This window comes from Schistocerca cancellata, chromosome 7, assembly GCF_023864275.1.
Source record: "Schistocerca cancellata isolate TAMUIC-IGC-003103 chromosome 7, iqSchCanc2.1, whole genome shotgun sequence".
NCBI lineage: Eukaryota > Metazoa > Arthropoda > Insecta > Orthoptera > Acrididae > Schistocerca > Schistocerca cancellata.
The window spans coordinates 116,683,085-116,696,052 of record NC_064632.1 but is presented as its reverse complement, the minus strand read 5'-3'; the positions used below and the strand labels follow the sequence as shown (position 1 = coordinate 116,696,052).

The window sequence follows — 12,968 nt, the reverse complement described above, 5'->3', positions numbered from 1 at the left end:
TTGTATTTAGAAAACGGAAAACAGAAGATCGTTCTCCACTGTAAAGAAAAGGAGAAAAAAATGACACTTAAACATTCTTCATGTGTGGGTCCAGAATGATGAAAGACTTTTAATAAAACCTCGCTCACACACACACACACACACACACACACACACACACACACACACACACACACACTTGCGTCCGCGCGCGCTCACTCATCGAATGTCTACGTATATGGTCATGTGGCTCAACATTGTGTGTCTGTCATTATTTTTGATATATTATAGAATAGAAATTAAAATTACTTACAATAACATTACTGCTAAAATCAACTAGCATAATGTTTCGATGCTTTATTACAAAATTTAAAGAATATGCTTTTTTTTGCTAGTATTAAGAGTGGTCTCTAAACTGGTTGTCTCCACACAAAACACAAAATAGCCTTACAGCAGTGTCAATCGTCATTATGGTAACAAAAGTATCCCTACAGCTGAAAAAAATCCTACGACTCACAAATCTCTAAACTGTTAAAACTGTTTACATTCGCTGTTACTGCATAAAATATATAGTCATTTTGTTAAGAGCCTTCTAAAAATGATCTTTCGTGTTCATTTTACTAAAAAATACATCAAATCTAACATTTAAAGTACTAGTAATATAATACATAAGAGTCTACCATACATAAATACATTCCGGCTCGGCAACACTGCCAGATTTCGTCGTAATAAAAGTAGTCCCTCTTGTTCATTTGTTCATATGGAATTTAAAGTACCGGTATGGCTAAAATTGTCCAAACCCTTCTGTTTCACAAATCTGTCTGCACATTTAATTTTTGTGTTGGGTGCTTTTTCAAATATTCTTATATTTCTACTTCCTCGACGTTGTCCATGGTTCTCCCTTATCAACTCTATGCAAAATTTTTGTTTTCTTTATATCTAATGCGGAGTGGCTGTTCCCTCTCAGATGCGTATCGAATGTGAATGGATTATTCTCACTCTGTCTGACGTGCTCCTTAGAAAGTGTGTTAAAATCTCTCCCGATTTGGCCAACGTGAAACTTCTCGCGGTTTTGACAAGTTATTTTATACATGCCAGATTGACTGAACGGCAGGCCTTTCTATATTTTATGCCGGATGATGTTGCTCAGCGCGTTGTCGGTATGTAAACTAACACGAATGTTGGTCTTACGAAACATGCGTGCTATTTTATGCGAAACCTTTCCGATGTATGGCATGACAATGTATTTTGAATTTTCGTTTTTTACTTCTCTAGCTAGCGTGAGTTCATCATTTACTACTGATTTTTTTTCATTTTCAGCTTCTTCTGGTACATTTCATTAATCATGTTTAAATCGTAACTATTATTTGTTGCTGTGGTTTCTAATATTCTTAGTTGTTTATCAATTTCGCCTTTTTATAACGGAAGACGTGATGTGATTCAACATGGATAGGAAGAACGCTCTTCTATGAGCAATAGGGTGATAAGAGCAACTGTTGACTATCGCATCCAATATCGTAAGTTTCCTATGAATTCTACATTTATGTTTCGAATTGCTATTTGCTGTTTTTAAATCGAGAAATAGTTGTTGGTACAAGCAGCCTATCTCTTCAGTGCCACCGTTAAAAAGAACCAATGTTTCATCTACATGTTGTCTACAATATAAGATTTTATCAGCGACCTGCTTTTGTTTTTGTTTAGTAAAAACCTCCCTGCCTACATGATTAATGAAAATTTTCGCAAGTGGTCTCGCAAGACAATTTCCCATAACTAGGACACCTTTTTGTATTTTCCCATGAAATGAAAAGTAATTGTTCAATAGCACCATATGTAGAATTTCAGTCAGTTCTTACGTTTCGAACAAATTGGCTTTACCGTATTTTAAAAAAATATTCTGAATAATGTTTACCGTTTCTTTTACTGGAACGGCTGTGTTGAGATTCATAATGCAGAATAAAACGAATTTCCCTTAAGCAGGAATTTTAATGATTTTAATCTGATTTGCTAAGTCTTTGGGGTTTGTGACTGTGAATTCAGTTTCAAATACATGCAGTTCTTGGTTAGAAAATACGCAGGATTGCTTATGCTATTAATAACTGGAGGAACTGGTCTATCCTCTTCACGAAACTTTGGCTGGGCTGTAACTTTTAGTGTACAGGGGTTGATTGCTACACAATCTTGAATTTTTTTCTGTGAAAATAGTACCGCATTTTATGAGTCATTTTAATAATGTGTATAATTAAATAGTTGGGTACTTGTCAAGCTTAGTGATGTTCTTTTTTGCGAAAAATTCGTATACTTTCATTTCGTATTCATCCTGTGAATGACGACCAGTGCCTGCTTTAATAGTGATGACATCATTCTCTTTGAGTTTGTTGTTAATCTCTCGTACTGTACGCCGCTTACCTGACAGTAGCCGACGATTTTTTTCTCGTGCTTGCTATGTTTGGATATTAGTTTCGAGACTTTGCTAGTGAACTCACTCTGCTCGCAAGCTGACAACTGTCGCATGGTTAGTGCAATCTTAGTACTGGCTATTAAATATTTGATCGAGATACGTTGGAATTTAGGTGTGACTTGTACTTTAAGTCCTCTTAACGTTGGTAAAGTAACTGTCCATTAGGTTTCCAAAGTCAAAATGGCTCTGAGCACTGTGGGACTTAACATCTGAGGTCATCAGTCCCCTAGAACTTAGAACTACTTACACCTAACTAACCTAAGGACCTCACACACATCCATACCCGAAGCAGGATTTGAACCTGCGACCGTAGCGGTCGCGCGGTTCCAGACTGTAGCGTCTAGAACCGCTCGGCCGCACCGGCTGGCTTCCAAAGTCATTACACTGAACTGAACTCACTTTGCTGCCTGTTATTGTGTCTTTTTTATTTTCTAGAAGCTTTGCTACTTCATTTTTATGGCGCAAACGAACGTCTTCACTGATCACATTTCAGTTACACCTTTCTTGTTATTGTAACAAATAGCTATAAATAGCTGCTCAAGATTGGGTATTATTTTCCTTATAAACCTGTATTGTAATAGATGGAAATTATAGATACAATTCGATCGAATTTCTTCCAAGGAAGATGAAATATCAAAGATAACAGAACACAGTATTTATCAATGTGAGGCATAAATAATATGTAGTCTACGATGGTATGTTTGAGAAAATATACTCGTTTATGAGCCAAGAAATACGCTTTAGGTTCTTCTTGGTGCAATACTTCATCTCAATCATTTATTGGTTTTTTCTGTAGGTATCTCAGTATTCTTTACAACGCTGCCTTCAACCAAATTTGAAGAATTCGATCAGGCAGCTCATACTCAACGTAAACCAAAATTTTCAGTAGCTTAAACATTGAACCAGTTACTAATATCTAAGGTAGACAGAACAATCTATTGTTTGAAAACTTTGCCATACTGACTTGTGAGTACAAAACTCTAATAATGATATAACTTTGTATGAAGCTTAATAAGACCGTAGGTGAGAGGCCCTAGTGAAAAAAACAGACTTTCAAAAATTGATACAAAGTATGCATGGTATGGTATTAGATTGTGGCCATCGACCCTATACATTAAACAAAGAATGGATGCCAAAGTATTGCGGTAAATGCCTGCACAAAAGCCGTCGACAGCATAGTTAAGACAAAGCACTCATTGAGTTTGTTTATTTCTGGTGTACGGTCACAAAAGTTGCCTTCAGGTAATAGATTTCCGTCTGTATCGATCATCTTCAGATCTGTTCAAAGCGTATCCTTCTGTAATAAAGCCAAAGTGGCACCGTCAAGAGATATAAAACACAATTAGAATGGACATCGTCGAACAGAACTAACAATATGGTGCGAACTAGGCCACAGCGTCGGCAGAGCCATAATGTGAGGCGCTACTGTTCACAGGAAACTCACTGGTGCTCCAAGAGGGTTTGTTGAGGCCCTTGCTGTTGATGCTGTATACCAATGATCTGGCAAACAGTTATACTAACCCAACACTTTCTGCAGATTATACATTTATCTATAATAAAGTAATATCTGAGAAAAGCTGCACGTACATCGAACTAGAAGTCGATAAGATTTCAAAGTGGTGCAAATATTGCCAATTTTCTTTAAAAGTACAGGCATGTAAAACTGGGCACTTCAAATGTCGGAGAAACGTAGTCTCTCACGACTACAGTGTCAGTGACTCACAACTGTAATCTGTCAACTCATAGAAATACCTGAGTGTAAAAGTTTGTATGGGTATGACATGAAATAATCACGCAGAGGAAGTCGTAGGTAAAACACTTAGTAGAATTAGGTTCAGCGGCATAATATTGGGAAAATGCAGTCAGTTTACGAAGAAGATTGCTTCCAAAACACCCTTTGTGTCTGATCCTAGAAAATTGCTCAAGTGTGAGGCTCTGGTACTAAATAGGACGAACAGAGAATGTTGAACATGTTCAAAGGAAGTCACCACGAATAGTCGCAGGTTTGTTTGCCTCACGAGAGAGGGTCACGGAAATGATAGGGAAAAAAATGAATTGGCAGACGCTTGAATATAGGCGCCAATTACACAGCGAAGGCCTACTTCGAAAGCTTTAAGAAGCAGTATTAAGTGATCTAGAAATACGAGTATATTCCAGCCTCCTAGATGACGCTACCACCGGAAACACCAAGACGAGATCAGACTAATTACAGCGCACGAAGAAGCATTTCAGCAGTCTTCTCCCCGTGCTTTTGCTCTGATTCTTCAGCATGTTGTAGGAGATATGCATTATTTGTTTGATGGTGAATGGTTCAAATGGCTCTGAGCACTATGGGACTTAACATCTGAGGTCATCAGTCCCCTTGATCTAAGAACTACTTAAACCTAACTAACCTAAGGACATCACACACACATCCATGCCCGAGGCAGGATCCGAACTTGCGACCGTAGCAGTCGCGCGGTTCCGGACTGGGTGAATGGTGATAGCATTCCGTGAACGTCGAACGCTACCTGAATTTCAATAGCCGAAAAGTACATATAACCCTCTCGTTATTCTGCGATATGAAATTAACATGCCCGTTCTGACCTTTGAGAGTACAACAGAGCCGCAATGGAAGTTTTCTGAATTGTGATACTTCATATACGATTAATACAGGAACTTTTTTGTTTTTGTTTGATACACCTCCAGGGTTAAGATCGTACGAGTACTAATGTAATTAAGCTGAACTGAAAATTAGAAATATGATAGAATAGAAACCATAAGAATATCTTCCTGATGTGACACATTGATGGTGATAGGTCATTAATGGCTCACACACCACGAGCTTTCTGCCGAACTTACAGACCAGGCCTAAATTCTGTATGCAGTAGTTAATCACTAGACAACGGATAAGAAGTAGACAAACGAATGCTCGCCCCCTTAAAGAGAGTAAAACCGGAGAATATTTTACAACGTCGTGCCGCCGTGAGACAATGTATTCGACGGTGTCCCGCGACGTTTTGATATAAAAGTTTCGTGATTTACTATGGTTCGTGGACGAGTAAAAATGGTTCAAATAGCTCTGAGCACTATGGGTCTTAACTTCTGAGGTCATCAGTCCCCTAGAACTTACAACTACTTAAACCTAACTAACCTAAGGGCATCACACACATCCATACCGGAGGTAGAATTCGAAGCTGCGACCGTAGCGGTCGCGCGGTTCCAGACTGTAGCGCCTAGAACCTCTCGGCCACCTGGGCCGGCTGGCCGAGTAATCTGCTGATGAACTGAATACATAATGCCTCTATAGTCGTGATCCAACAACTGTGACATAAAAAATAAAACAATTCCTCGTTACATCCTGACGTCTACTATATGTGTTCAACATCAGATAACAAAAATTAAAAAAATATGTAGGTAATACAACAGTCGTAGGTTGTAAAAAAAAATGAACCGAAATTAAATAAATGTGTGATTAAGGATGAAACCAGTGAAGATGCCATTACATCAAATGACTAGAGTGCAAACCGTTCAGGTATCCTGAAATCTCAGTCAGATAAATATGTCGGGGCTACTGAAAATTTGTGACGGACCGGGACCCTGCGTTAGATTCTCCGTCCGGCAAATTTTCCATCGCCAGAGGTTTAATGCTAGGGTAATAAAATGGTTCAAATGGTTCTGAGCACTATGGGACTTAACATCTGAGGTCATCAGTCCCCTAGAACTTAGAACTACTTAAACCTAACTAACCTAAGGACATCACACACGTCCATGCCCGAGGCAGGATTCGAACCTGCGACCGCAGCAGTCACGCGGATCCAGACTGAAGCGCCTAGAACCGCTCGGCCACTCCGCCCGGCGCTAGGGTAATACATGCACGCTGCTTTTACAGTCTCGCTCATCTACATTCATAGTCTGAAAGCCACCTTGCGGTGTGTGATGGAGGATATTTGTGTACTACTGTCATTTCCTCTTTTCCTGTTCCAGTCGCGAATGGTTCGCGAGAAGAAAGGCTGCTGGTAAGTCTCTCTTTATCTTCACTGTCTTTTTGCGAGAGATACGTAAGAGATATCAACATATTTGTCGACTCCTCTAGGAACGTACGCTGTGGGGACTTTAACAGTAGACCATACCGAGATACAGAACGCCTCTCTTGCAGCTTCTGCTGCTGGAATTGGCTGAACATCTCCGTGACGTCTTCGCACTTACTAAATGATTTATTTTTCCTGTTACTGTAAAGAACTACACTGGTGGGCCGAAAAATTACGATCACATGCTCAGTATCGTGTTTGTCCACTTTTGGAAAGCAATACAGCAGCGATTCTGCTTGGCAAGTTTTTGGAGGTATATGATACCTCATATCTACGAACAGGTCACACAGTTCCCCTGAACTACGGGCCAGTAATTAGTGGGCTCGGAGATGGCACCCGATAACCTCCCACAAGGTTCCCTCGGGTCCAGACCAGGAAAATTTCGTAGCAAAGACATCGACTTGAGTTCGCTATTATTCTCTTAAAAGCTATGTAGCACAATTCTGGCCTTGTGACTCGGTTATCTTGCTGTAAGATGCCATCGCTGTTGGGAAACACTATGAACGGATGCAGGTGGCCCAATAATGTTCACGTGGCCGATTACTACCGAGGTTCCATGGAAGGCCACGTGAATGTCCGCCATACAGTGCCAGTTAGAGAATATTTTTGTACACAAGCGACCTTTCATTTGACCCGCCTCTCCCTCTTTTCATTGGTACAGTTTCACCCGTGTCAGTTCTTGCCACTAATTGTGATACGCACTGTATGCATGTCTTGCCCCTGGCGCCCCTCTTAGCTTGGCTCTCCGAGTGGCCGCTACTACACTCTTGCTCATAAATTAAGGATAATTGCACAATGTGGTGTCACACAACGTGGTACTACACAAAACTGGCGCTAATAGCATAGGCACATAGGGAAAACACGCGACACAGATCTATAAGTCCACGGTATTGGTGATAAGTTGAGAAAACCGTCCCGAAACACATGTGCTACAAAACGCCACTGTTTCCTGCGCATGCGCCCCGAAATCAATGTGAGATATGGACTATGCAGGCAATGAGTCCACAGTGGGCCTGCATAGCCCAGAGGCAGCATACCACGGGAAGTGATCAGTGTATTTCTAGACAGTGTTTCAAAAATGGCTCTGAGCACTATGCGACTTAACTTCTGAGGTCATCAGTCGCCTAGAACTTAGAACTACATAAACCTAACTAACCTAAGGACATCACACACATCCATGCCCGAAGCAGGATTCGAACCTGCGACCGTAGCGAAAAATTGGTTCAAATGGCTCTGAGCACTATGGGACTTAACAGCTATGGTCATCAGTCCCCTAGAACTTAGGACTACTTAAACCTAACTAACCTAAGGACAGCACACAACACCCAGCCATCACGAGGCAGAGAAAATCCCTGACCCCGCCGGGAATCGAACCCGGGAACCCGGGCGTGGGAAGCGAGAACGCTACCGCACGACCGCGAGATGCGGGCGCGACCGTAGCGGTCGCTCGGCTCCAGACTGTAGCGCCTAGAACCGCACGGCCACGCCGGCCGGCCTAAACAATGTTTCAATTGTACACTATGATATTGTTGATCGCGGGACGGCCTAGTGATGGCACTTGGTACCGAAACTGATAATAATTTGAGAAAAAAAGTGTGATTATAAACTTTTAATAAAATAATGGTTTTGACCACTGTTCCAGTTGATAGTATGTCGGCATCATGGAATATCTATCCCTTCACAGCTGAAACCATAAACGACTTGTAATGTCTCTGCGGCAGGTGTACATTAGGGCAAACAGCGCGGCGTGTAGGCACCGATCACGTGTGGGGGACCTGACGTGGCAGGAGGGAAGAGGCCATTGCTGCAGAGTCAACGAGTTGCTGGCGGGAGTGATCGATGCAGGTTTTGGTTTGCGTCTGTTGGGCCGGCGCCCTGCAAATGGGCGGCTGCAGTGAATGTTTGATGTGGGAGCGGCCACGTGGGCCTGAATTAGTGACGTCCGGCGCAGTGACTTAGTGACTCCTGCGGCACGCGAGCAGCCCGCATAAGTGATCACAGGCCAGGCCGCTCTCCACACGCATGGCGTTTATATCCTGCCGGACTCTGTGAAGCGGGCCGGATTACCTCATCGAGGAACTCGTCTGAACCCCGCTGCTCACTGAAAGCCAGCAGCCTTTGTTTTGCAGTGCAAAAAGGTCTTGCTAATGCACCACAATAGTGAATAAGATCATTTCTTCCTTTTATTCTTCTTACGGCCTCTCTAGGAACACAGGGACCACTTTTTCTGCCAGAAGCTCTTCATCCTTTCACTTTTCTTTAACGTTCTTTTTTCATGATATTCGGTATTCTCTTCTACTGTCTGTTCACTGGTAACTCTCTGTCCACCTCCTGTACCTTCGTTGATCTCTGGCATTCTGGTCGATGTGTACTTGGTTCCCTGTTCACTTATTGTTTCACTGTCTACACCATTATTTGCCGCCTGGTCCATTTCTCTACGCACAATTACCAAATTACAATGTTGAACATTAGTTAATTCATTTCACGGTGGCGCTAACACACTACTTCGTCTTCACTGTCATTTCTCAGTTTGCTTTGGAGCCTAGTGTTACGTTTTGCACACGCCATAATTGTCACAGTATTTCACACGGTAACCCAGAAAAGCACAATTTGAAGACTAAAATAAGAAAACACATTAAAATAGCACTGAAAATAATATCTAATTAATTGCAAGCACAGCTGCGAAATACTTGGTGCAAACCTACATGCATGCCATATCTGTTTTACAGTACAACAATGAAAAACTACAACTACAAAGAAGATTCTCTCTACAATTACGCGCTAGCAATAAACAATAGCTACACTAATTACACAAACTACAAGAAAAAATCAGATATCCTCAGGTATATCAGGTATCCTCGGTTAAGGGTCGACGTCTGAAATATCCCATGAGAAAAATTATGAATTACTGTGCTGATAAACCTCTTACGTTATTTGATTTTCAAACAGCTGCGCAGAACTGGACATAATCAGACAGTCTCTCTTTACTTATTCTGATCAACACTAAACTGACACACAATATTTTTAGCGCAACGCAATCTGACTTTCAATAATCCCTACAAAAGAATGGCCCTGACTAACAATAACCTATACCTTTCATGAATCACTTACCGCACAAAAATCTTCGTTACTCGAACTACTTCAATACAGCGAGCGCCAATACTGCCAGCTAAGTAAAGGATTATAGCTACTGAAGGCTCTAACTACTGATAGGCATAGTTAGCAAAGGAAAGATTTTGATAGAGAACAAACAATGTATTTACCTTAATAGTGTTCCAAAGTCATATATATATATATATATATATATATATATATATATATATATATATATATATATATCGGTTCTGAACATCCAGTCTTACAAATTTACTCTTTCTGATGGACACACGTCCAGATCGTCCGCTCTCAAAATTCTGCCATCTCTCTCCCCACATCCACCACTGCTGGCGGCTCACCTCCAACTGCGCAACGCTACGCGCTGTTCACATCCAAGCGCCCAACACTACAATAGCGAATATTCTAACAATGCCAACCAGCCACAGACTTCACACAGCACAGTCTGTGATGTTCATACAGGGCGCTACGTGGCGATACCAACATAGAAACCTAAACAGCCTACTTACAAATTTCGAACAGTGACTTCTGAGTTCAGCAACCCCCATTGTAGCTGACTTTGCTCTTGTCTTCCCCATTGTTTTCCATGCACTTTTCGTCATTCTCTTCCTGTATGAATGCGCGGTGTCTGTTCTTTTGGACATATCCGAAAGAATAGACAACACGCATTCATATGTAATTGGTTTCCTCGATAGGTAATGAGTCTACAACCTTCAGTAGGGATGCACATTTACGGTCGACCTCCAATGGGAATCTAAAATTAGCGAGCATGGAGGACATGGACGGGCCTGTGGATAGGTGGCGCTAGGTGGGTATTTGAGAGGGCCGGGGACCGTGCCGACAAAGTCCGCGCATTTGCGATAAACCCTGTGTCCGGGTGGCGCAGTGGTTAACGCAGCTGCCAAGTAAACGTGAGATCCCGAATTCCAGTCCCGATCCGGCACACTTTTTCACTCGTCACCGCTGATTCCGCATATTGTCCCAATGCAGCTGACAACATTAGTTCCTTTTCTTTCCCTTCCTTTCTCTCCCCCAACCGCCACCTTGAATTTGCATAATATTCTTTTCCTATTCGCTCTGACCACGAGTGTCGCAAATCTTCCCCTTTCCACTTTGATTTCACCCGACACAGTCGTCATGCTCCAGTATAGTTCTTTCCTAGGTCTTCGCATCCATCCCTCACCATCTTTTTTAGAGCCCAGTATTATTCTTTATTTCCCTAGTTGTCCTGCACCATATCTTCCCAGTGTTATCGTCTCAACAGCATGTAGTACCGCATTGTTTACCATTGCCTTGTAGCGTCTGATGTTTGCGTCTGTAGATTTACGGGGTGAACCAGAACTCCACGGACTAATTTTCAGAGGTTATTCAGGGAAACCGTGTCAGGATTTCTGTATAAGGACCTAAAGTCTCCGGTGGCTCGTTATGGAGTTATTGCACTTCGTTTGGTTTCTTGCCCCCATTAGCCTTGCATTTGTATTACACCGAAAGTAGCTCGCAATAGTCAAATGGTTCAAATGGCTCTGAGCATTATGGGACTTAACTTCTAAGGTCATCAGTCCCCTAGAACTTAGAACTACATAAACGTACCTAACCTAAGGACATCACACACATCCATGCCCTAGGCAGGATTCGAACCTGCGACCGTATCGGTCGCGCGGTTCCAGACTGTAGCGCCTAGAACCGCTCGGTCACCCGGCTGGCCGCAATAGTCCAATTGTCGACGGTATGTGCCCCGGCCGCTGTGGTCGACTGGTTCTAGGCACTTCAGTCCGGAACCGCGCTGCAGCTACGGTCGCATTTGCGAATTCTGCCTCGGGCATGGATGTGTATGATATCCTTAGGTTAGTTAGGTTTAAGTAGTTCTAAGTCTAGGGGACTGATGACCTCAGTTGTTAAGTCCCATAGTGCTTGGAGCCATTTGAACTATTTGACGGTATGTGCTGTGTGCCTTGATCCATTCGCCCACGGTATCTGCTGTTGACAACAGAAAAGCCCGCTTTAACTTATTGCCCTAACGTATGCTTTCAGTACTGCTCAGTTCTGTTTAGGATTTTGTTTTCCGTCACTGTAAGTTGTGCATTATCAATGACGCTCAGCAGTACTTGGATACGTTTAATGACGAAGAGTTGGCCGGTATGCACTTCGCGTATGGGTTCACTTAATGCAATGGAAGAGCGGCACAACGACGCTATACACTGGTGTTTCCGAGCCGATGACAAACACACCATTCGGCTCTTTGTTCTGGGGGGACTCGTAATATTTATTGTTGGTTATTGTATAGTACAGCCTTTTTCAATCTTGTGCAGATATTTTCATAAAAAATTGTAACTGTGGTAACAAACTGAATAAATCATAATTACATTTCTACTCTGTAACGCGCTGCCGGAGACAGTGGCACAGTGGTCTGGATCTCAGAAAAGTTGGCCAAAAATAGAAGAAAGCTTTAGCTTTAAACGTAAATTGTTATGTGGGGGTTATGGAGGTCGCTGATTACGAATTTGATATTGTAAGTCCAATTTTTTTAAAACAAAGCAGATCCAGTATGACCGGCCATTGCATTCAAAATTGTTTGGAATTTCATTTAAATCAGTGTAATTGTTTTTGAGGCCGCTGATTATGAATTCCATATTATAATTTCAAAATTAAAGATGACGAATAATGGTTATAATACAAAGTCAGAGTCAAGATTATAAGAAATTTCTAAAAAAAAATGTGCTCTCATCATCAGTAAAAACTGAAACCTCTAAGGCGACCATTGAAAAATTTGTATATTTTCTGCCTTCCATTATTTCTCAAGCTCGAAATAAGTGAATCCGAAGATACCAGGAAATACATCTTCAATTGTATTTACGCACGAAGTTTTTCTGGAAAACCATCAAGATATTTTTTGATTTCCTTATTTTTCGTATCCTGAGCATCTTCAGATAACTGGCCTATTATTAATATCGCTGATTCTATTATTTAAGCACCGTGCCTTAAGACTTTTTGAAATGTCGCAGACATATAATTCCAGGGTAAATCATCTACACACGTTTCCACAGTGTGATGACAAAATTTTCGAAATTTTACCACATGACATGACCTGCAAGATAAAGTGAAATTGATGAATGAAATCTTCGTCCGGCCCTACGATTGGAGCAAACACTGATGATCTCTCAAAAAACGACGATTAGTATTGTCATCATTGGAGTACCCGTATCCAAATTTTGGGCGATCGACAAAAAGCCCTAGCCGGGTCTGAAAATCCTTCTGAACTTTTTTTTTCTAACTCTCGAAACACTTTTCCTCTTCTGTTGATCGGGATTGCCATTTTTTACTTTCAAGTTTGTACCCAAAGTGAAGAA

At 41.7% G+C, this 12,968-nt stretch overlaps 1 protein-coding gene across 1 annotated transcript in view; it reads right to left on the bottom strand.

Moving 5' to 3' along the window:
- LOC126092662 (nuclear receptor subfamily 2 group F member 6-like) overlaps nt 1-2,490 on the bottom strand; it is a 217,890-nt gene extending 215,400 nt beyond the window's left edge. Inside the window, exon 1 of the mRNA XM_049908384.1 lies at nt 2,463-2,490. Within this exon, the coding sequence (XP_049764341.1) occupies nt 2,463-2,490 (28 nt within the window). The remainder of the gene's footprint in view (nt 1-2,462) is intronic.
- Nucleotides 2,491-12,968: the final 10,478 nt, after the last annotated feature.